General features: G+C 44.9%; 1 protein-coding gene across 1 annotated transcript in view; it reads right to left on the reverse strand.

Annotated features, from left to right (window-relative positions):
* Positions 1 to 25,916, reverse strand: part of LOC137536818 (zinc finger protein 208-like) — a 76,672-nt gene that overhangs the window by 19,549 nt on the left and 31,207 nt on the right. Inside the window, exons 4-7 of the mRNA XM_068259014.1 lie at positions 17,704 to 17,844; positions 13,119 to 13,223; positions 10,004 to 10,351; positions 2,149 to 2,929 (exon numbers count right to left, since the gene is read on the reverse strand). Coding sequence (XP_068115115.1) covers positions 2,149 to 2,929; positions 10,004 to 10,351; positions 13,119 to 13,223; positions 17,704 to 17,844 — 1,375 coding nt within the window. The remainder of the gene's footprint in view (positions 1 to 2,148; positions 2,930 to 10,003; positions 10,352 to 13,118; positions 13,224 to 17,703; positions 17,845 to 25,916) is intronic.

Below are 25,916 nucleotides of genomic sequence, written 5' to 3' on the forward strand. Positions count from 1 at the left end.
ATGCAATGAGGTTCTTAGACAGCAAACTGTCAGGTCTGGAAGCACAGACACAGGGACAGATACGGATGCAGGGACACAGGGGTTTTAATATACTAACATACCACCGCCTCAAATTTATTGCACAAACGTACAGGTGATTCTAGGGAATCAAATTCACCCAGAATCTGACACAGAGTCTTCCATTAGGTCATTTCCCTCGACTTTTACGTGCTTCTGGAACTACTAGCTAGAGCAAATCTCTCTTATGGGGTTCCATGGGGATTTCATAATTTTCCACATGCTATCTGTGGTGCCAAATATAGAATATACTCTAGCTTATGTTACTAATATATTTATGACCAGACACTTGATCTCATTTCAAAGGGTACAAAGAGGTTTATTTACAAATTTACATATGTACAAGTAATAGCATATGAATTACATAAATGCTATCTAAGTGTAAAGAAATACTATGAGCATTGTAGATACTCTACCCTATTCATTCATACTCCTTGCATCTGTTGAGCCCAGAGTCTGTTGTCCTTCTATGTCTATGTGTCAGCATTGTAAAAGAGAGTGAGAGAGAGAGATCTTTAACCTTCCTGGCGGTAACCCCGAATGTAGTTCAGGGGGTAAGTCGCACAGGAGGATTTCTTGGAGGATTTTTGCTACACGCAGCTAGCACTTTGCTAGCTGCATGTGCATACCAATCGCCGCCACTCCGCGCCGATTCGCCACTACCCGCCGCGCTGCCCCCCCCCTCAGACCCCTTGCGCAGCATGGCCTATCAGCGCCAGGCAGCGCTGAGAGGTGGTTCGAGACTCCCAATGATGTCAGTGTCATCATCCCGCCCGTCGCCATGGCAACGGGGGAAGCCCTCCAGGAAATCCCGTTCTTTGAACGGGATTTCTTGAACGCACGGCGATCGAAGCGGGTGGGGGGATGCCGCTGCACAGCGGCTATCATGTAGCGAGCCCTGGGCTCGCTACATGATATAAAAAATAAAAAATAAACTGCTGCGCTGCCCCCTGGCGGTTTTTAATAGACCGCCAGGAGGGTTAATATATCCTCTGAAAAAGACCCCTACTCCAAGGCTTAGCAAGGGTCCATCTACTTAGCATTTTGAAGGAGGAAATAATTCAGTTGTGATATAAAAGCCAGATTAGCAGGTTAGGTGACATCCTCAAACCTGGTGCCATAAAAAATGTTTGATGTCAGATTTTGAGGCCATTCTTCCAGCTGTGCCTCATTTCAATCACCAGTAACTGTCAACATTTGAGGGCTAAGCTATTGTCCTTATTTTGTTACACATTTGTATGCAGATACTGTGTGGCATTGAGAAATATTTACGAAACACAGATGTTCAGGTTTGCTGAATGTTCAGGCTGGTCAAATGATTCCCTGCAAATTTCTCATAACATATAAATGTCCAGACATGCTTTTCCATGCAGGCACTCCAAAAATAATGCAGTTTATACCGATAAAATCCAACACTGTGTCTAAAATGTATCTATGTGCACTGTGCAAGAAACAAAAGAAGCATTGTAAAAAACCACTTATGGCCAAAACATTTCCACACAACCAGGGCTGTGGAGTTGGAGCAATTTTGGGTACATGGAGTCGGAGTTGGTGGTTTCAGTAAACTGAGGAGTCGGAGTCGGATGATTTTTGAAACAAATCCATAGCCTTTGTAAAAATTAGACTACGGAGTCGGAGCAATTTTGGGTACCTGGGGTCGGTGGTTTCATAAAATGAGGAGTCGGATGATTTTTGGACCGACTCCACAGCCCTGCACACAACACATGAATAGGGATCCTCACCAACATGTCATCTCTTGGCGAGACAGATAACTTTGGCACAATGCTGCACCAATTATTTGGGCACTGCCATAGGCTGTAATGCAAATTACAGCTACAGCGGTGGTCAGATACTTATCTGGGCCCCGGCAATAGCCAGTGCCTGAATTACAAGTCCCCTAAAGTTGCTACAGCTCAGAGTGGAAATAGTATTTAGCGTGGGCAGGAATTTGGCTAGAACAGGGTGAGCGGTCTTGTGGCTTCAACCTGCGCCCAAGTTCGTCTGCACCATTTTTAGAACATACGCTATCTTGGGTTTCAAATATTTGGTTTCCAAACAAAACATTTCCCACACTCAGCAAGTGCTTAGGGCTTCTCACCAGCGTGAGATCTCTCATGTTTGACAAGCTGTGATTTATGTACAAAACATTTCCCACACTCAGCACATGAATAGGGCTTCTCACCAGTGTGAGATCTCTCATGTCTGACAAGAAGTGATTTCCCTGAAAAACCTTTTCCACACTCAGCACATGAATATGGCTTCTCACCAGTGTGAGATCTCTTGTGACTGACAAGATGTGATTTCTCTGAAAAACATTTCCCACACTCACCACATGAATAGGGCTTCTCACCAGAGTGAGATCTCTCATGTCTGACAAGAAGTGATTTCCCTGAAAAACCTTTCCCACACACGGAACATGAATACGGCTTCTCACCAGTGTGAGATCGCTCATGTATGACAAGGTATGGTTTCTGGACAAAACATTTGCCACACTCAGCACACGAATAGGGCTTCTCGCCAGTGTGAGATCTCTCATGCGTGACAAGCTTTGATTTCTGAACAAAACATTTCCCACACTCAGCACATGAATAGGGCTTCTCTCTAGTGTGGTATCTCTCATGCCTGACAAGGTATGATTTCCACACAAAACATTTCTCACATGTGGAACAGGAATAAGACCCTCCAGCAGGCGGAGAGCTGTGCTGAGTAGGAGGCCCCTCAGGGTTAGACAGGTGAGGGGAGTCTGGAGGAATATTTGGAGTAACCAAGGTATCTGCAGGAGGCTCTTGTCCAACGTTAACATCATCCATGGTGCAGTCTGTGGATCCAGAGAGATGAGTCTGTGAGAGGTTCCTGATGCCAGGACTCCACACTGCAAATAGAGAAACATCACTTCCTGTTAGAGGATTCTGAGGGGAGAAACAATTATCATTAGGGATGGTCAGTGAGCTGCTGATAACTCCAAGTTAATGAAAAGTTTATACAGATTAGAAATGGACAAAATGCAGCAGTTGTATAACTTTGCATATAATTAGCACACAATTGGCACCATCTCAGTTATTGGCATGGCACTGACCATCACTAGTTAACAGCTTGACAATGAACTGCAGAAGGTTGTGCTCATTACAGGTGAAGCAATGTGGTGTCACTGTGTACTCTTATAATATAATAAATTTAGTGCACTACCCACCTACCAAACACTGAATCAATCTCTGCAATGTCCCAGCCTCACTCATATATAGAATACTAGAATAGCTTTGTCTGGGTTTGTTTCTCACTTACATAAATACAATGATAAGCCCATATAATGAATACAACTATCCACACTAACAGCACAAATACCCAACAAAATACTGTCCTGCCCAGCTTAGTCCACTGGGACCAGGGGGGCTGTATTAAAGGACAGCTGAGGTGAGAGGGATATGGCGGCTGCCATATTTATTTCCCTTTTAAATAATACCAGTTGCCTGGAATCCAAGTGCCAGGCAAATGGTATTTCTTAAAGGACACCTCAGGTGAAAATAAACTAATGAAATAAATGATTGTATCTATCTTCCTTCTCCTAAAAATGACTTTTTAAGATATTCCACAGTTTTATTTTATGTTTGTTTTAACGGTTTTATTGTTTTTGCTCAATGATACATTTATTGAAGTATGCCAGAGCTAAAATCTATTAACTATTGACCCTTTTTATCTCTTTCCTGCTCTCAGAAGCCTTTTTCTGCTAGGAAAGTGTTTTATAGTTGGAATTTCTTATCAGTGAGGATCACACTGTTGTCACTTCCTGTGAGTCAGGACTGAGTCAGCCACTGACATACCTAATATTTAACTCTTTCAGGCAGAGAAAGCAAAAAAAAAAGGAACAGAGCATAGTTATTTGTGTGCTAGGCACTGTACATACCCATGTCTATCTCATCATGTCACATGTCACCTTGGGTATCCTTTAAGAAGAAATAAGTATAGCAGACTCTAAATTCTTCTCACTACAGTTGTCCTTTAAGAGCAAATAAATATGGCCACCTTTATATCCCTCTCAGTTCAGGTTCACTTTAAGCATCGCCAGGCTGGAGACAATATAAGTAAACAATAGACCTGGTGGATATTTATTTTATTTATTTAAGAATTTATATAATGTTGACATATTACTCAGCGATGTACATAGTATATATTGTCTTGTCACTAACTGTCCCCTCAGAGGGGCTCACAATCTAGTCCCTACCATATTCATATGTCACAACAACAAGAGAGCACAGTGGGCCGGCATTTAAAGATCAAAGATGGTGGAGAGGATGACTGAGGCTGCTGGGTGCAGCTTGTCAGTGTGTTCAAAACCAAAGCAGTTTAATACAACAACAACAAGACAGTATAAATGTTTGGCACTACTGACAATTTATTGCTTCATTCACTTGAATGAAGGCTTAAAAGTGCACACTGTGCTGGATTTGTGCTGTTTAAATAGCATCTCAGAAATACAGTGGCTTGCAAAATTATTCGGCCCCCTTGAAGTTTTCCACATTTTGTCACATTACTGCCACAAACATGGATCATTTTTTTGGGAATTGCACATGAAAGACCAATACAAAGTGGTGTACACGTGAGAAGTGGAATGCAGATCATACATTATTCCAAACATTTTTTACAAATCAATAACTGCAAAGTGGGGTGTGCGTAATTATTGAGCCCCCTGAGTCAATACTTTGTAGAACCACCTTTTGCTGCAATTACAGCTGCCAGTCTTTTAGGGTATGTCTCTACCAGCTTTGCACATCTAGAGACTGAAATCCTTGCCCATTCTTCTTTGCAAAACAGCTCCAGCTCAGTCAGATTAGATGGACAGCGTTTGTGAACAGTAGTTTTCAGATTTTGCACAGATTCTCGATTGGATTTAGATCTGGACTTTGACTGGGCCATTCTAACACATGGATATGTTTTATTTTAAACCATTCCATTGTTGCCCTGGCTTTATGTTTAAGATTGTTGTCCTGCTGAAAGGTGAACCTCCGCCCCAGTCTCAAGTTTTTTTGCAGACTCCAAGAGGTTTTCTTCCAAGATTGCCCTGTATTTGGCTCCATCCATCTTCCTATAAACTTTGACCAGGTTCCCTGTCTCTGCTGAAGAGAAGCAACCCCAGAGCATGATGCTGCCACCACTATATTTGACAGTCGGGATGGTGTGCTCTGAGTGATGTGCAGTGTTCGTTTTCTGCCACACATAGCGTTTTGCATTTTGGCCAAAAGGTTCCATTTTGGTCTCATCTGATCAGAGCACCTTCTTCCACATGTTTGCTGTGTACCCGCATGGCTTGTGGCAAACTGCAAATGGGACTTCTTATGCTTTTCTGTTAACAATGGCTTTCTTCTTGTCACTCTTCCATAAGAGCCAACTTGGTGCAGTGCACGACTAATAGTTGTCCTATGGACAGATTCCCCCACCTGAGCTGTAGATCTCTGCAGCTCGTCCAGAGTCGCCATGGGCCTCTTGACTGCAATTCTGATTAGCACTTTCCTTGTTCGGCCTGTGAGTTTAGGTGGACGGCCTTGTCTTGGTAGGTTTACAGTTGTGCCATACTCCTTCCATTTCAGAATGAACACTTGAACAGTGCTCCGTGGGATGTTCAAGGCTTTGGAAATCTTTTTGTAGCCTAAGCCTGCTTTAAATTTCTCAATAACTTTATCCCTGACCCGTCTGGTGTGTTCTTTGGACTTCATGGTGTTGATGCTCCCAAGATTCTCTTAGACAACCTCTGAGGCCGTCACAGAGCAGCTGTACTTGCACTGACAAGAGATTACACACAGGTGCACTCTATTTAGTCATTAGCACTCATCAGGCAATGTCTATGGGCAACTGACTGCACTCAAATCAAAGGGGGATGAATAATTATGCACACTCCACTTTGCAGTTATTGATTTGTAAAAAATGCTTGGAATCATGTATGATTTTTGTTCCACTTCTCACGTGTACACCACTTTGTATTGGTCTTTCACGTTAAATTCCAATAAAATTGATTCATGTTTGTGGCAGTAATGTGACAATGTGGAAAACTTCAAGGGGGCCGAATACGTTTGCAAGCCACTGTATGTGAGCTGTTTGCCCACTGTAAAATTGCTATAAATAGGGACTAAACTAGTCTGAAACATGTTAGCCGTGTGTTTCAATGGTGTTGCTTTTGGATACGTCTTTCAATAAACTGCTCCTTTGCATTGTGCGGATCCTCATCTCGTGTCACTTAAGTGATTTTTAAATGCACCTAAAAAACCTAACACATGCCAGTGCATTCTTTGTGGGGGCCATAGACTAACAGTATGTGTGATTTCATGTGCGCTTTCTGCTCTTTAGAAATAAGTACACTCCCTGCCTGAAGCAAACTGCCACTTTTACGCTGCACCGCAAAAACATGTGCGAAGGCTTGGGCTTTGGGAGACAGAGCCTGACTGATATGCTGGAGCTTGGGAGGAGGAGTCTGACTGACATGCTGGAGCTTAGGAGGCAGAGTCTGACTGACATGCTGGAGCTTGGGAGGCAAAGTCTGACTGACATGCTGGAGCTTGGGAGGCAGAGTCTGACTGACATGCTGGAGCTTGGGAGGCAGAGTCTGACTGACATGCTGGAGCTTGGGAGGCAGAGTCTGACTGACATGCTGGAGCTTGGGAGGCAGAGTCTGACTGACATGCTGGAGCTTGGGAGGCAAAGTCTGACTGACATGCTGGAGCTTGGGAGGCAGAGTCTGACTGACATGCTGGAGCTTGGGAGGCAGAGTCTGACTGACATGCTGGAGCTTGGGAGGCAAAGTCTGACTGACATGCTGGAGCTTGGGAGGAGGAGTCTGACTGACATGCTGGATCTTGGGAGGAGGAGTCTGACTGACATGCTGGATCTTGGGAGGAGGCATCTGACTGACATGCTGGAGCTTGGGAGGCAGAGTATGAATGACATGCTGGAGCTTGGGAGGAGGAGTCTGACAGACAAGCTGGAGCTTGGGAGGCAGAGTCTGAATGACATGCTGGAGCTTGGGAGGCGGAGTCTGACTGACATGCTGTCACTCTGACATGTGGCTGTGAGGATGACTAATTGTAATGCAGTTATTGTCTGTAATAAAGTAAGTGAACTGCTTTATTATTTATTTACTAAATGAAGTGTAACACTATGCTAGTGTCCATTTCACCATATCACAGGCCACAGCACTGAGGATAGATTCACACTGCGGCACTATTTAGGTGAAGAAATAGGGTTGTGATGTGTGTAATGTGACTGCACAGTGTGCCTGAAATGAGGTATAAACTCACAATGTACACAGGGAATGTGAGAAGGTGTGTGTGTGTGTGCGTGCGTGTGTGCGTGCGTGTCTTGATCGATTTGAACAAAACTTGGTAAACAGATCACTTACTACCTGGGATGATATGTTCTGGGGGTCTCGCGGCCCCCCTGCACACCTGGGCGGAGCTACAAACAGCAAATCAGATTTCACCCATTCAAGTCAATGGAAAAAATGTAAAAGGCTGCCATTCTCACAGTAATCGAGCCACAGTCCCCACACTTGGCACATATGGTCACTTGGTGACCGAGGTTACAAATTCAGGAAAAGTGGGCGGAGCATAAAACAGCCAATCAAATTTCAGCCATTCATTTTAAATGGGAAAATGTAAACTGCAGCTATTCTTACACTGTTAATCGCAGGGTTTTCAAACTTGGTCACTGGGCGAATGAGCTTAAGATTCAGGAAAGTGGGTGGAGCCTACAACAGCCAATCAAAATTCACCTATTGATTTTTAAGGGGAATATTTATACTGCTGCCATTCTTACACTGTTAATGGCAGAGGCTTCAAACTTGCTACAGTCGGTCATTGGGTGACTGGGGTACAAATTTACTAAAGGGACGGGCCACAAACAGCCAATCATATTTCCTTGGTGGATAAACTGCTTCCATTCACACATTTTGATGCCAGGAACCTGAAAGCTTACAAACTTGGTCATTGAGTGACTGTGTGTCAAGCTTACAAAAAGTGGGTGAAGCCAAAAACAAATTTTACTGGGAAAATATAAACTGTAGCCATTCTTACACCGTTAATGGCAGGGTTCTCAAACTTTGCACAGTTGGTCATTGGGTGAATGAGATTAAGATTTGGAAGGTAGATGGAGCCTACAACAGCCAATAAAAATCCACCATTCGATTTTCAAAGGGAATATTTAAGCTGCTACCATTCTTATACTGTTAAAAGTAGATGCCTCAAACCTGGTACAGTTGGTCACTGGGTGATTTGGATCAAATTCAGAAAGGGGGAGGAGCCACAAACAGCCAATCAGATTCGTTTATTTTTCAATGGGAATATACAAAGTATTGATACCAAGGACCCCAAAGCTGATAAACTTGATAATTGAGTGACTGTATGTCAAGGTTAGAAAAAGAGTGCGGCGCAACGAACTTCATTTTTTTACATGGCAGGGTTCCCAAACTTGACACAATTGGTCACTGGGTCACTGGGATTAATATTCAGAAATGTGGGTGGAGCCTAAAACAGCCAATCAAAATTCACCTATTGATTTTCAAGGGGAATATTTACATTGCTACCATTCTTACACTGTTAATGGCAGAGGCCTCAAACCAGATACAGTCAGTTATTGGGTGACAGGCGTCCAAATTCACTAAAAGGGGGTGGAGCCACAAACACAACATCAGATTTTTTAGATTGATTTCAGCCATTCTGTTATTGGTAGGGTTCTCAAACTTGACACAGTTGTTCACTGGGTGACTGGGACTAATATTCAGGAAAGTGGGTGGAGCCTACAGCTGCCAATCAAAATTCACCTTATGATTTTCAAGGGGAATATTTACATTGCTGTCATTCATACACTATTAATGGCAGAGGGCTCAAATCTGGTACAGTCAGTCACTGGGAGACTGGGGTTTAAATTATGAAAAGGGAGCGGGCCAAAAACAGCCAATCAGATTTGTTTAATTTCAATGGTAAAATGCAACTTATTGATGCCAAAGACCCCACAGCTCATAAACTTGGTCATTGAGTGACTGTATGTCAAGGTTAGAAATAGTGGGCAGAGCCAAAAACAACTAACTTTTTACTTGGGAAAATATAAATTGCAGTTATTCTTACACTGTTAATGGCAGGGTTCTCAAACTTGACACAGTTGGTCACTGGGGGACTAGAATTCATATTCGGAAAAGTAGGTGGAAAATTTTGATTTTCAAGGGGAATATTGAAACTGCTGTAATTCTTACACTGTTAATGGCAGAGGCCTCAAACCTGCTACAGTCGGTTATCAAGTGACTGGGGTTCAGATTCACTAAAGGGGCGGAGCCACGAACAGCCAATCAGATTTGCTTTTGTGGATAAACTGCTTCCATTCACACTATTTTGACGCCAGGAACCCAAAAGCTCACAAACTTGGTCATTGAGTAGTGACTGTGTGTCAAGGTCACAAAAGGTGGGTGGAGTCAAAAACAGATTTTTCTACACTATGTACACAGGGAATGTGTGAAGTAATAGGGGTGTGATGTGTGTAATTTGACTTCACAGTGTTCCTGTAGTGAGGTATAAACACACTATGTACACAGAAATGTGAGAAGTAACAGGTGTGTGATGTGTGTAATGTGACCGCACAGTGTGCCTGTAATGAGGTATAAATACAATTTGGTGAAGGACTCTCAGAGTTGGAAAGTCCTCGCCTGATCAGCATTGTATTTCTGCTATGAGATGTATGAAGATGCTTCTTACACATCCATCACCTTCCCCTCCACAGAATAGAACATACTCCAAAGCCATCAGGGTGTTTGTACTGTTATTGTTAGTAAGATGTCACCAAATACAATCAAGAACAAAAGGTTATAGATAAACATCTAACAGGAGTATAAAGGATAACCCGAATCAGGTCAGTGTGTGAACAGCGACACAGTGAGTCACAGCTAAATAGATATTCAATATTGATTACTTACCTGTTCTGCACTCTGTAAGAGGGTCCTCCTCTATAGTTATCCCCATCATGTCACCCTCCAGAGACTGCTGATCACTCCTCACATACTTTTCTTCTTCCTCTTTATTTGTCCTCATAATGTCACCCTCCTCCATAGACTGCTGATCACTCCTCACATATGTCTCTTCTTCCTCCTCCTCCTCCTTTTTAATTGTCCTCATCATGTGACCCACCTCTGTAGACTGCTGATCACTCCTCACACATGTCTCTTCATCTTCCTCTTTAATTGTTGTCATCATGTCACCCTTCTCCATAGACTGCTGATCACCCCTCACAATCTTCTCTTGTTCTTTGAGCTCAGATATTAGTTCTGAAAAGAATAACAAATTATAGCAATAAGACAATACACTAATAAACAGAGCACAGAAAAGAACACCATTTTCAGACATTGATAATATCCCATAAGTTGTGGTATGCTGCACATTTAGTACCACAGTCCTCTCTTCTTGCTCATCAACTGGTGCTTCTCTCCTCCTCTCCATGCACACATTCCTGGGAGGTTACAGCAGTACCGGCAGCAGTAGATGGATGAGGATGTGAACAAAGAACAGCTGGAGACAGAGGAAGATAGGAGCAGAGAAAAAAACAAATCAAAGCAACTACCAGTATATGCTGTTCAACCACCTGAAGTTTATTACAAATTATTGATCAATTCACATATGTCGATCAAAAGTAAAAATAGGACCTGTTCAAGCTTGTACATATTGCACACATCTATATTGTACAATAATCATAATAAAGGGACTTCCCCTAACATGTCTCCTCAGGAGGTCCGAGATGACTGTGCCCCGAACAGAACACCATTGTTACAATATTAACCATGTCAAATCCACACATGGGAAGAGGCAAACCCGGACACTTACAATGCCAAGAGATTAAGCATCTAACATGCCAATTGCTTGTCCGTTTGTCTGCGTTGTCCCATGTGCCGACAATAATGGTGGTCAACAGCAATTTGGATGCACCACCCCATGCCCCCCTATGCCCCCCGCAAATCACAGCACCATGCCCCAACTACAAGCGATACCCCAAAGATTCTGTCATAAGGGGTCGTCACCCCTAAAAAACAAAAACAAAAATGAAAATGAGATCAAAGTTATTGATGTATATGAAAGGATTCCACAAGAGTTCCCAATCAGGACTTCAATTGTATTGAACAAAGTTCAGCATCAATATCATCATCATAGCAGGATATGAAAGATCACTGGCTTTTTTTCAAGAGTTTTTTCAACACAATAAGGCTGGTGCACCTAGCCAAGTTGCTCTATGTAGATTACAGGCCTATGTTGATGAAAGAGATCGTTCATTCAGCAAAGCCGTGCATCTCACCATCCAGGTGTCGATGCGTACAGTGTCCCTCCATGGAGCTCTGTGGATATTGGTATCATATAAACTTTTTCTCATAGTTACCACCTCCTGTATCGATACGAGATGCAATGTCCGCATAGACTACTAGGCCGGCCCAGCTAACCGCCGGCCTAGTAGTCTATGCCGACATTGCATCTCGTATCGATACAGGAGGTGGTAACTATGAGAAAAAGTTTATATGATACCAATATCCACAGAGCTCCATGGAGGGACACTGTACGCATCGACACCTGGATGGTGAGATGCACGGCTTTGCTGAATGAACGATCTCTTTCATCAACATAGGCCTGTAATCTACATATAGCAACTTGGCTAGGTGCACCAGCCTTATTGTGTTGAAAAGACTCTTGAAAAAAAGCCAGTGATCTTTCATATCCTGCTATGATGATGATATTGATGCTGAACTTTGTTCAATACAATTGAAGTCCTGATTGGGAACTCTTGTGGAATCCTTTCATATACATCAATAACTTTGATCTCATTTTCATTTTTGTTTTTTAGGGGTGACGACCCCTTATGACAGAATCTTTGGGGTATCGCTTGTAGTTGGGGCATGGTGCTGTGATTTGCGGGGGGGCATAGGGGGGCATGGGGTGGTGCATCCAAATTGCTGTTGACCACCATTATTGTCGGCACATGGGACAACGCAGACAAACGGACAAGCAATTGGCATATTAGATGCTTAATCTCTTGGCATTGTAAGTGTCCGGGTTTGCCTCTTCCCATGTGTGGATTTGACATGGTTAATATTGTAACAATGGTGTTCTGTTCGGGGCACAGTCATCTCGGACCTCCTGAGGAGACATGTTAGGGGAAGTCCCTTTATTATGATTATTGTACAATATAGATGTGTGCAATATGTACAAGCTTGAACAGGTCCTATTTTTACTTTTGATCGACATATGTGAATTGATCAATAATTTGTAATAAACTTCAGGTGGTTGAACAGCATATACTGGTAGTTGCTTTGATTTGTTTTTTTATGTTCTTTTGACCAGTGCGTGTACCCACCTGTATTGCACACATGAATATATACACTTATGTGTAGTTGGTTTAGATAGGAGCAGAGGCCTGCAGCTAATTAGCTATAAATTATCACTACTTATGGCTCTGGCACCCAATGAACTAGACAGACAGGACTGCAGCTCCATAACCATATCCTGACCATACCTGAGCCCACCTGTCCATCACCTACTAACCACAAACCCTCCAAGACGCGTAGTAACAAACTTCCCAGCTTGGACAGTGCCAATACCAGGACCAAAGCAGCAGAGGCCACCCAACTGTTCTCCAGCCTCTATATCCTCTGCCTGTCCTACCAGCTACATCCCTTGTTACTTGGCGCCACACCCTAGCTGTGAACCACCAGACATCATCTTTGTGCAGACTCCAACCTCTCCCACTGCGGGACATAAAAACTCCTCTGACTGCAGTAATAACCACAGGTGATAACAGGTGTATTTAGAGGCATGATTTATAGCATAAGAAGTAATAGAAATCCAGAGATAAGGCCATACAGAGAGTGTGCATATGTGTGAGGCATCGGCTAGAGGTGGTAACTGCTCCATGAGAATCTTATGGGTTCAGTATTCCATGGCGTACAAGATCGGCCAATCACAGCTCCACACTGACCTCCTCTGTAACAAAGTATGTCCTCCCCGACCTCTGCTCTGCCTCTGCCCAATATATAACAAAAGTCACACGATTACCTCTTCCAGCTATGTCTCCTCTCTCCACCTCCTGTCCTGCAAGTCTGCTCTGCTTTACACCATTTACTGTCTCTGGTTTCATTACTTCCTGTCTGTGCTTTCCACCTGGGAGAGAGGAGGTCGCCATCTTGTGGTAAATAGGCTAACTGCAGCCTCTGTTTGTGGAGTCACCTGCACTCATCCGTCTAAAATTATTATTTTTATATCATTATTGTTGTAATAATTAATATTATTATTATTATTATCATTAGTACCCAGACTGGAGATGTAGAGGTGCCATATGGATGTGTCACCATAGTTAAGGAAGTGTCAGTTTCTTTCAAGGTCGGCCTCTGCACCGGCGGGGACCCCGGGCTTGCGGCTGCAAGGGGCTGGATGAAGCCCCGGGTAAGTATATTATGGGGCAGCATATTTTGGCTGACAATTCTTTTAATCCCTCCATATCTCTCCTGAGCCTTCCATTCTCTTCTGGCCGTGCTCCTCCTCACAGCAGCTGACAGACTGGTAGCTGGGAAATGGAAGTCCTCTCCTCCCTCCACCAATAATGAGCTTTTACGAAGTATCCTGGACTGGTGACAGCTCAGATGCAGAATAAAGGGATGAGCAAGTCATCGCTGGTGTGATCTCAAGATTTTCATTGTACTTTTGACTCCAATGCATTTCCATTACTTCAGTAGTGTGAGCACAGTATGCTGTGTGTGTACAATATCATTCCGCTCATTATTGTGTATTTTAATAGCAATGACATCTTCTGCAGAACTTTAATATAGTGTTCATAGATAGTCATGTCACTTGCTGCTAATAGCCTGGCTGTCAGGCAGGCTGAATGTCTGGAGCAGCCTCTCTGATGCTGGCTGGGGTACAGTAAATCTAGCTCACTAGTACTACTGCATGCTTGCGGGGGCGGAGCTACAAAACATCACACAGCAAGCAATGCCTATTAACTCTCAAACCCGCCCCCTACCAAGATAAGCACTGCGAGCAGCAAATAGCAAGGCTGCCTGCTCTGCAGTGCTAAGGAAGTGCCTTGCTATTGGCTGGAGGCACGGGATCATTTCCTTTGCTGTCATGAGCTGGAAGAATGAAGAGGCTGGCCGACAGGGACACAGGAGAGGGAGGAAAGAATTTGAATAGCTGGTACATGATGACACTGCAAGTTGAATAAGGCACCCGACGCTAGAGATGGGAAGTTCGGATCTTTTCAATGATCCGGATGATTCGAATCGGATCATTGAAGAGATCCGGATCTTTGATCCGAATCTCGGATCATTTTACTACCGGAAGCATTCGGGGGTGAAATGAACAGCAGGACAGGTCTGTGGGCAGGAGAAGGGGAGGGAGTGGACACACAGAGAAGGGGAGAAGATGGACAGAGGGCAGGGAGTGGACAGAGAAGGGAGGAGGGATGAGCAGAGAGCAGAAATGTTTGCTTGCACACAATACCCACATGCTGCAGTCATATGCACGGCCGGTGTAGTGAAAAATTTTGCTACCCATCATATTTTGCAACTTGCCATAGAGGACAGTGTATGACTGTGTAGGCGTGGCTTTTCTCTGTTAACACGCCTGTAATTTTTTGCAACCACAGATCCCATTGGGCTAGAAGAGGGATTGTTCCCTCCAGGGGGGGTTATTAGTTGAGCAAGAGGGGGGGGGGGGGGTTGTTCCCTGGGGGGGGGGGTATTAGTTGAGGAAGAGGGGGGATTGTTCCCTCCAGGGGGGGTTATTAGTTGAGCAAGAGGGGAGGGTTCTGTGTGAGAGTAGGGTTTGGTTGGGTTGCATTTTCTGATACAGTTAGGTTAAAGTCAATGGTTAGGTTGCACTTTCTGATAGCTATACGTATAAATAAATGCAACCGGTTGCAAAATCTGATAAAGTTGCAAAAAATTTCACCACACCGGCCTTTGACCTGAGCGACCGGAGCGGTCGCTCAGGGCGCCTGCTTTCAGGGGGGCGCACGCTTCCCTCCCGATAAAAGTATCTTCCCCGCCGGCCGCCGCACAGCTTCCCTCTTTCCCTATGCGCCCGCTCTGAGCACCTCTTATTTCCCTTCCTTCCCTCCCTCCTAGAGAACGGTGCAGGCAGTGGCTCTGACTCACCGTCTATCTCGCAAACAAACAGCAGCTTTGCTCAGCTGAGCTCCCGGGACATTCTTCTGCATTGTGGCTTTAAGGGTGCTCGCTTGATGAGGTCATCAAGCAAAGCCCTTATGTCCCGGGAGCTGACCAGAGCTGCTGTTTGCGAGATGGATGGTAAGTGACACTGCCTGCACCATTCTCTATGAGGGAGGGAGGGAAGGAAGGAAGGGAAATGACAGATGCTCAGAGCGGGGCGCATTAATCAAAGGGAAGGAGGGAAGCTGTGTGCCGGGGAAAGATACTTTTATTGGAGGGAGGGAAGCTGAGTGCCAGGGGGCTTCTTATTTGACTCCATGTGTGTATGTGTTCTGCGTATGTGCGATCTGCTTGTATGTGATCTGCGCATGTGTGTGTGCTGCTTGTATGTGATCTGCGCGTGTGTGTGTGCTGCTTGTATGTGATCTGCGCGTGTGTGTGTGCTGCTTGTATGTGATCTGCGCGTGTGTGTGTGCTGCTTGTATGTGATCTGCGCGTGTGTGTGTGCTGCTTGTATGTGATCTGCGCGTGTGTGTGTGCTGCTTGTATGTGATCTGCGCGTGTGTGTGTGCTGCTTGTATGTGATCTGTGTGTGTGTGCTGCTTGTATGTGATCTGTGTGTGTGTGCTGCTTGTATGTGATCTGCCCGTGTGTGTGTGCTGCTTGTATGTGATCTGCCCGTGTGTGTGTGCTGCTTGTATGTGATCTGCCTGTGTGTGTGTGCTGCTTGTATGTGATCTGCGTGTGTGTATGTGATCTGCGTGTGTGTGTGCTGCTTGTATGTGATCTGCGTGTGTGTATGTGATCTGCGTGTGTGTGTGCTGCTTGTATGTGATCTGTGTGTGTGTGCTGCTTGTATGTGATCTGCGTGTGTGTATGTGATCTGCGTGTGTGTGTGTGTGTGCTGCTTGTATGTGATCTCTGTGTGTGTGCTGCTTGTATGTGATCTGTGTGTGTGTGCTGCTTGTATGTGATCTGTGTGTGTGTGCTGCTTGTATGTGATCTGTGTGTGTGTGCTGCTTGTATGTGATCTGTGTGTGTGTGCTGCTTGTATGTGATCTGTGTGTGTGTGCTGCTTGTATGTGATCTGCCCGTGTGTGTGTGCTGCTTGTATGTGATCTGCGTGTGTGTGTGCTGCTTGTATGTGATCTGCGTGTGTGTGTGCTGCTTGTATGTGATCTGCCCGTGTGTGTGTGTGCGTGCTGCTTGTATGTGATCTGTGTGTGTGTGTGCGATCTGCTTGTATGTGATCTGCATGTATGAGTGTGTATATGTCTATGTGTGAGATCCGCATGTGTGTGTGCGCGAGATCTGCTTGTATGTGATCAGCATGTGTGAGTGTGAGTGTGTGTGTGATCTGCATGTGTGTGTGTGTACGAGATCTGCGCGTGTGTGTGTGTGCGTGCGTGCGCGCGAGATCTGCGTGTGTGTGTGATCTGCTTGTATGAGATCTGCATTTGTGAGTGTGTGTATGTGTATGCGCGAGATCTGCATGTGTCTGTGTGATCTGCATGTGTGCAATCTGTGTCTGCGTGCGTGAAGAGGATGAATGGGGAGGGGGGCACCAAAATCTGGTTCGCTCAGGGCGCTGTGAAACCTAAGGCCGGCCCTGGTCATATGCTTTACATATATTTCACCTATATGTTCATCTGTACACTTTGAAAGAAAAGGTCGCACAGTGAAAGAAAGCATTCCCAGAAGATAAGTGCAGCTGTTTAGTGCCGAGTGCAGGAGGATTATATTGCCTTTCAATCACACTGTCTGCAAAGTTACTGAGCTGTGCTGAGCCAAAAGCTTCCAATGTGTTCACTGTGCAGCACTAAGGAACAGCCAGCCTATAATGAGCAGCACATTTCAGCCAGTATGTGTGCTCTACACATATCTGGCAGTGGCACCCATGTCCCCTCTCCCATCTACCTGTCTCCCTGCAAGGCTGCCTCCCTTCTAACAGAGCGATCCATCTCTGCTCTGCTTCCAGGACCCCGCTGCCCGCTGAGAGGGGGCGTGTCGCTCCTGGCCCCGCCCCTTTTGCGATCCGAATCGTTCATTTTGATGATTCGGATGATCGACTCATAAAATAGATTCGGATCAAAGATCCGAATCGTTCATGATCCGGACAACACTACCCGACGCAGCTTTTGTTAGAAAACAGAGCACTGTGACAGACATGAGGGGCGAGGGGGGCCTGGAACAGTCGGGGGCCCCAGGGCAAATGCCCCTTTTGCCTGAACGGCCCTGGCAGAAGCTGCAGTTCCTGTTTCTTTCAGACATCCACTGTGAACCGAATTGTTTATTGTGATGATACGGATGATTCAACTCACAAAAAAGATCCGGATCAAAGATCCGAATCGTTCTCTTTGTCTTCATATCACCCTCTTTCATAGACTGCTGATCACTCCTCATATGCATCTCTTCTGCTTCCTCTTTAATTGTCCCCATCATGTCACCCTCCTCCATGGCCTACTGGTCACTCCTCACATAGGTCTCCTCTTCTTCCTCTTTAATTGTCATCATGTTTTCCTGCTGATCAACCCTCACAACTTTCTTTTGTTCTTTGAGCTCAGATATTAGTTCTGAAAAGGATAACAAATCATAGTTAAAACATATTAGCACTAATAAACAGAGCACAGAAAAGAACATGATTTGCTAGGAGTTGATAATATCCCGTTAGCTGTGGTATGCTGCACATTCAGTACTCACACAGTACTCTCTTCCAGTGTGCGTTGCTCATCATCTGGTGCTTCTCTCCTCCTCTCCATGCACACATTCCTGGGAGGTTACAGCAGTGCCGGCAGCAGTGGATGGATGAGGATGTGAAGAGAGAGAACAGCTGGGGACAGAGTAAGGGCCAAAGCACACCAAAAAGCACTAGTGTAATCACAAAATCTCAGCGCTTTTTGAAGTGATTTTTCTAGGCGATTCTAGGCATATGCCTAGTGATTTTCTAATCATGCCTAGCAATTTTTGGAGCATTTTAGTGTAGCATTTTTTATTTTTTGCTACAGTAGAGCTGTAACTGAACAGCTTCTGCAAAAAAACGCTTGGAAAATCGCTCTGATCTAGTGCTTTTCAGAGAGATTTTCCACTTTCCTATCCTTAACATTGAGGCTCAATCGCCTCCGAAATCAGCAAAAATGCTGCAGGACCCGCATTTGCATTTGGGAAAAAAGCTCATCGCTATGGTGTGCACCAGCCTGAAAATAGGACCAGAGGCCTGCAGCTAATTAGCTATAAATTATCATTACTTATGGCTCTGGCACCTGATGAACTAGGCAGATGGGACTGCAGCTCCATATCCTGACCATACCTGAGCCCACCTGTCCATCAACTACTAACCACAAACCCACCAAGAGCCATAGCAACAAGCCTCCCAGCTGGGACAGTGCCAATACCAGGACCAAAGCAGCAGAGCCCACTGAACCACTCTCCAGCTGTAGGCTCCATCTTCTCTGCATGTCCTACAAGCCACACCCCTTGTTAACTGGCTCCACCTTCTAGCTTTTACACACACACCCCCCCCCTTTCCCCAGCCATCATCTTTGTGCAATCTCTCCCACTGCAGGACATACAAACTCTGACTGCAGAAATGACCAGAGATGAGAATAGGTGTATTTAGAGGCATGCTTTATAGTATAACACGTAATAGATATCCAGAGATGAGGTCACACAGAGAGTCTGAATACATGTGAGGCACCAGCTGGAGGTGGTAAATGTTCCAAAAGGATAGTATTTCATGGCATACAAGATCGGCCAGTCACAGCTCCACTCTGCACTATTCACAGATTAGATTTTTCTCTATGTCTTCATTAGTGATGCAATGTTATGCAGAGTTCACATCCACCCTATACTTTAACATGGAGCCTTTTTTTTGGCGTACGTATTAGTACGCCATTGGTGACCTGGGCGCAAGGCGAGCCGAATGACAGCTCACCCTGCTGCAGCTTAATTCCCGAGACATTAAACACTATTCCCCCTCAGAGTCGTCGCAACTCAGAGGGAGGAGTAATTTGGGATCTGGTGCTCGCCGGAGCCCCAAATTACTTTTACGCGTCCTGCGCAGCATATCATTGCTGCTATAAGGTGCCCAGTTTCAGCACCCAGCGCTGAGTGCCATAACCACCTGCTTTGTTTTTTTGACCCTTCAACCTTAGGGTCTATTTCCACTAGGATATTATATTTCGCATAAGCTTTTCCTAAGCGCAGCACGCTGGCGTAGTGGTTAGAGCTCTCGCCTTGCTGTGCTGGGTCCCCGGTTCATATCCCAGCCAGGTCAATATCTGCAAGGAGTTTGTATGTTCTCCCTGTGTGGGTTTCCTCTGGGCACTCCGGTTTCCTCCCACATCCCAAAACATACAGATAAGTTAATTGGCTTCTACCTAAAATTGGCCCTAGTCTATGATACATACACTAAATGATACATACATACACGTAACCTATGGTAGGGATTAGATTGTTAGCCACTCTAAAGGGACAATTAGTGACAAGACAATATACTCTGTACAGCGCTGTGTGATATGTTGGCGCTATATAAATACTTAAATTAAATAGGCGAATTTTCACATTTTTATGCAAATTTTAAGGCAACAATTGTAACAATCCTCACATTTTTACCGCATGTTCGGAAATGCAGAAAAATCTTTCAGAATTGCTTAAAAAAAAGAGGAAAATACCGTATGAGGTATTTTACCTACAAAAAGATATTTACCTCACATAGCTACCAGAATTGAGGCCAAAGTGTTTCACATCACTGCTGGGTTTGTAAGCAGAGACATTTCCCATTTACACATTTGCAAAAGCCTCTGCATAAAATGTGCATCACTGCAGCCATTTCTTTAAAAAAGGTGTTCAATGTGTCCAAAAACCAATCAATGGCACCACGTTGGCGTAGTGGTTATTGCTCTCGCCTTGCAGCGCTGGGTCCCTGGTTCGAATCCCAGCATGGTCAACATCTGCAAGGAGTTTGTATGTTTTCCTTGAGTCTGAGTGAATTTCCTCCTGGCAGCACTCCAGTTTCCTCATCCCAAAACATACAGATAAGTTATTTGACTTCCCCCTAAATTGGCCCTAGACTATGATACATGCACTACACAATACATACACACATGACTATGGTAGGGACTAGATTGTGAGCCCCTCTGAGCGACAGTTAGTGACAAGACAACATATACTCTGTACAGCACTACATAATAGGTCGGTTCTATATATAAATACTTAAAGAAACTCTGTAACAAAAAAAAAGTTCTCCTGGGGGTACTCACCTCGGGTGGGGGACGCCTCCGGATCCTAATCAAAGCTTCCCCGTCCTCCTGTGTCCCACGGTGGTCTCGCTGTGCCCCTCCGAACAGCGGGATGTAAATATTTACCTTCCCGGCTCCAGCGCAGGCGCAGTATCGGCTCTCCGCTTGGAGATAAGTGGCCCAGTCTCCTGCGCCTGCGTAGTAGAGAGGACCCGACAGAGATCGGCTATTTCCGCCTATTTCCGAGCGGAGAGCCGCAACAGCGCCCCCGCTGGAGCCAGAAAATGTAGATATTGCATAGCCTGACAAATTGGCGGCTGTGCGTTCCGTGGGCTGCAGCGAGACCGCCGTGGGACACAGGAGGATGGGTAAGCCTCATTAGGTTCCAGAGTACCCCCCAGGGGAACTTTTTTTTTGTAACAGAGACTCTTTAAATAAATACCCATGTCTGTACTAATCTCCCCACTACTCGCCCATACCCATGTCTGTAGTAATCTCCTCACTACAACAGGCATATATTATAATTTAGTTAGTATATACAGTATAACAAGAATCACACAATTACCTCTTCCGACAATGGCCTCAATTCACGGAGTTTTATCAAACACTTTATCAAACGTTTGATAAATTACCTCATGGGTAAAATCTAATTTTGAATTCACTAAGGTGTTATATATTTATCGAATGCTTTACCGATAAAACGTTCAACAAATATATAACACCTTAGTGAGATTTTACCCATGAGATAAATTATCAAACGTTTGATAAAGTGTTTGATAAACGTTTGATAATGCTCCGTGAATTGAGGCCAATGTATTCTCTACACTTCCTGCTAGTGTTGTCTGGATCATGAACGATTCGGATCTTTCATCCGAATCTCTTTTGTGAGTCGAATCATCCGGATCATCAAAATGAACAGATTTGGATCAAAGGGGGCGGGGCCAGGAGCGGCACGCCCCCCCTCTCAGCGGGCAGCAGGGTCCTGGAAGCAGAGCAGAGAGGGATCGCTCTGTTGGAGGGGAGCCAGCCTTGCAGGGACAGCAGGTAGATGAGAGCGGGGACATGGGTGCCACTGCCAGATATGTGTGGAGCACACTACTGGCTGCAATGTGCTGCTGATTATAGGCTGTCTGTTGTAGTTGTGAACAAATGGGAAACTTTTGGCTGAGAAGCACAGCTCAGTAACTCTGCAGACAGCTTGGAACACAGGCACTGTGATTGCTGTGCAATATGATCCTCCTGCACTCTGCTCTAACCAGCTGCACTTATCTTCTCCCTAAATGTATGATGTGTTGGAGGTGAGAAAAGGGGAATGCTTTCTTTCACTGTGCGACGTTTGCATTCAGAGTATACAGATGAACATATAGGTGAAATATATGTAAAGCATATGACTGCAATTGGGTATTGTGTGCAAAAAAAATTTCTGCTCTCTGCTCACTCCTCTTCGTTCACCTCCTCCCTTCTGTTCTCTCCCTGCTCGTCTCTGTCCACCATCCCCCCTTCTCTATCTGTCCACCCCCTCCCCTTCTCTGTCCACTGCAGGGAAAGTCCTGTCCTGCTAGTCATTTCACAGCCCCCCCCCCCCCCTTCCCCCAATGCTTCCCTAGTAAAATGATCCAAGATTCGGATCAAAGATCCGGATCTTTTCAATGATCCGATTCAAATCATCCGAATCATTGAAAAGATCCGAACTTCGCATCTCTACTTCCTGCAAGTACTTTTCCTGCTATTACTGTACATCACTATCTTTCTTTGGTTTTATTACTTCCTGTCTGTATAATTGCCATCTTGTGGTGAATAGGCTAACTGCAGCCTCTGTTTGTGGAATCACCTCCACTCAGTAATCTGTTGTTATTATTAATGCTACTCTTATTTTTTTCTATTGCACATAACATATAGTAATAAATAATAATGAATAATAATAGTGAACATTTAGCATGGCGGACTGTTCATGGTGAACAACGGCCGTTTGCCAGCTCTTGATGAGGATGATAGATGTGTCATGGGTGCCCACAAGAGAGGAACAGGAGGAGGAAAATTCAGAGGGAGAGAGCCCAAGCCTCGAAGAGGGAGGACAAGGGTAGGAAACAGGGAGAGGTCGCAAGGGACAGGAGGCAAAAAACTCAATATGTAAAGTTCAAGAGAAAAAGGATGAGGAGCTGTGTGCACCAATGATGAACTAAACACCTTCAGTTTAATTAAAAATAAATAAATTTATAAATCAAGATGATTCCAATAATTAATAAAGAGCAGTACTCATGTAGGAACAACAACGATGAGAAGGCACCTACAGCCCCATCACAAGGCCCTGTGGCAGGAAGCCCTTAACCTCCCTGATTTCTTCCGGATCATCAAAATGAACAGATTTGGATCAAAGGGGGCGGGGCCAGGAGCGGCACGCCCCCCCTCTCAGCGGGCAGCAGGGTCCTGGAAGCAGAGCAGAGAGGGATCGCTCTGTTGGAGGGGAGCCAGCCTTGCAGGGACAGCAGGTAGATGAGAGCGGGGACATGGGTGCCACTGCCAGATATGTGTGGAGCACACTACTGGCTGCAATGTGCTGCTGATTATAGGCTGTCTGTTGTAGTTGTGAACAAATGGGAAACTTTTGGCTGAGAAGCACAGCTCAGTAACTCTGCAGACAGCTTGGAACACAGGCACTGTGATTGCTGTGCAATATGATCCTCCTGCACTCTGCTCTAACCAGCTGCACTTATCTTCTCCCTAAATGTATGATGTGTTGGAGGTGAGAAAAGGGGAATGCTTTCTTTCACTGTGCGACGTTTGCATTCAGAGTATACAGATGAACATATAGGTGAAATATATGTAAAGCATATGACTGCAATTGGGTATTGTGTGCAAAAAAAATTTCTGCTCTCTGCTCACTCCTCTTCGTTCACCTCCTCCCTTCTGTTCTCTCCCTGCCCGTCTCTGTCCACCATCCCCCCTTCTCTATCTGTCCACCCCCTCCCCTTCTCTGTCCACTGCAGGGAAAGTCCTGTCCTGCTAGTCATTTCACAGCCCCCCCCCCCCCTTCCCCCAATGCTTCCCTAGTAAAATGATCCAAGATTCGGATCAAAGATCCGGATCTTTTCAATGATCCGATTCAAATCATCCGAATCATTGAAAAGATCCGAACTTCGCATCTCTACTTCCTGCAAGTACTTTTCCTGCTATTACTGTACATCACTATCTTTCTTTGGTTTTATTACTTCCTGTCTGTATAATTGCCATCTTGTGGTGAATAGGCTAACTGCAGCCTCTGTTTGTGGAATCACCTCCACTCAGTAATCTGTTGTTATTATTAATGCTACTCTTATTTTTTTCTATTGCACATAACATATAGTAATAAATAATAATGAATAATAATAGTGAACATTTAGCATGGCGGACTGTTCATGGTGAACAACGGCCGTTTGCCAGCTCTTGATGAGGATGATAGATGTGTCATGGGTGCCCACAAGAGAGGAACAGGAGGAGGAAAATTCAGAGGGAGAGAGCCCAAGCCTCGAAGAGGGAGGACAAGGGTAGGAAACAGGGAGAGGTCGCAAGGGACAGGAGGCAAAAAACTCAATATGTAAAGTTCAAGAGAAAAAGGATGAGGAGCTGTGTGCACCAATGATGAACTAAACACCTTCAGTTTAATTAAAAATAAATAAATTTATAAATCAAAATGATTCCAATAATTAATAAAGAGCAGTACTCATGTAGGAACAACAACGATGAGAAGGCACCTACAGCCCCATCACAAGGCCCTGTGGCAGGAAGCCCTTAACCTCCCTGATTTCTTCCTGATTTTAGGGTCTAAAAGCAGTACAATTTCTTCCTGTGCTTTTATACCCTAAAAGCAAGAAAAAAATACCACAGGAGAGCCTGGGGCAGCCCCTGCACTTACTCACCTCACTGGGATCTAGAGCTGCAGTTCTCCCTCTGTCCTCTGGGTGGCGCTGTAACCCTATAGTGAGATTGCTGGCTGTCAGTCGGCGATCTCACCAGGGAGGTGCAGAGCCTCCGTGGACCGGAAGAGGAATGGCCGCCAGCATCTGGATTGTCCAGGAGGTGAGTGAAATCCCCCGCTGTGTGCAATGCTCTGCATGGACCTCCCAGCGGCTACCACAACTGCAGCTCGGGGTTACCGCTCTGAGCTGCGGTTTTCCACCCTGAGTCTAGCTCGTGGTTACCGCTAAGGAGGTTAAGGAGAAAAGCACTCAAAGCACAAGCCAGCCTCCTGCAGTTTCACTTTCTGCTCCCTCACAGGGGACAGGAGTAAAAAAACAGAGTGTTAGAACATCACAAGGGGTCAGGTCACTTGTAGAAGTACTAGACCAGTCCAACATGTGTCTTTAGTGTGGCAATATTTCAGTGTGTGTGCTGACAAAGCCAACGCCATTTGCATCCTGTGCCTACAAAAATGTAGTTGTGGAAGAGCAGCACACATACAGGTACAACAACACTGAGAAGGCACCTGGAGGGCCATCACAAGGCCCTGTGGCATTCTGGTTATTACCTTGGCGCATGCCTGTTACTCCGGGCCTCACGTCTGCTCTGACCACAGGCACAGCTTTCCTGCCCCTTCAGGCACCCAGCACATCCCCGGGTCCTACAATTGGTTTTACTAGCAAGAAAAAGTGTTACTATTATGATTATCATTATTATAATTATTGCCCTGGTGCATGCCTGTTACTCCAATTACACAGAGGCTGGAAGTCACATTTTTCTCCGCCAGGTATTTGTCCAGTTTTTACGGCCTCTCTGTCATAGAGAGGCTCAAAGTCAAATATTTATCCAGCAGGTGACTGCTCAGTTTTTCTGGCCTCACCTGGACCCATATGCCATTCACTTTTTCTCCTGAGTTTTCTCCTTGGTGATATTTTTAAACTTGTCAATAAAATGCCTTTTAAGCCACCAGCAAGCAAGAAAATGCTCAAAATAATTTTCATACAACTTTTTCACCTACTTTTTTTTAGTTAAAAGGTGCTGTAAAGTTATTTAAAATCAATGATAAAAACTCAGGTGAAAAAGAGAATTGCATATGGCTCCTGGTGTGGCTGCTATTCCTATTGTAATGTTCCTCTAAGGTACGAGGTACCCACAAAAGTGATGTAGCGAACATCAAATCTTTTGTTCATGAATGCGAATTTACTGCAAATGTTCACGAACTGGCCGTTTGTGGAGGGCTCCATAGACTTAAATGACAGACAATTGGCTGCCGACTTTAGTGGTTAATTGCAAAGCCCCCATACATGCTAGAATCACCAAATGTGCAGGATATGTTAAGGGGAACGGTGGAAACAAGGTAAAAACAAATCTTTCAAAAAGGACATTTAGTTTTTGAGAAAAATCTATTTGAAAGTTTTTAAAAATGGTATACTGATAGATAAAATGTACATGTCTTATGAGCAGTGAATTTCATGGTTTCCAGGTGGTCAGTATGTGTTATGACCACCTGG

Source organism: Hyperolius riggenbachi, chromosome 10 (assembly GCF_040937935.1).
Source record: "Hyperolius riggenbachi isolate aHypRig1 chromosome 10, aHypRig1.pri, whole genome shotgun sequence".
NCBI classification, from domain to species: domain Eukaryota; kingdom Metazoa; phylum Chordata; class Amphibia; order Anura; family Hyperoliidae; genus Hyperolius; species Hyperolius riggenbachi.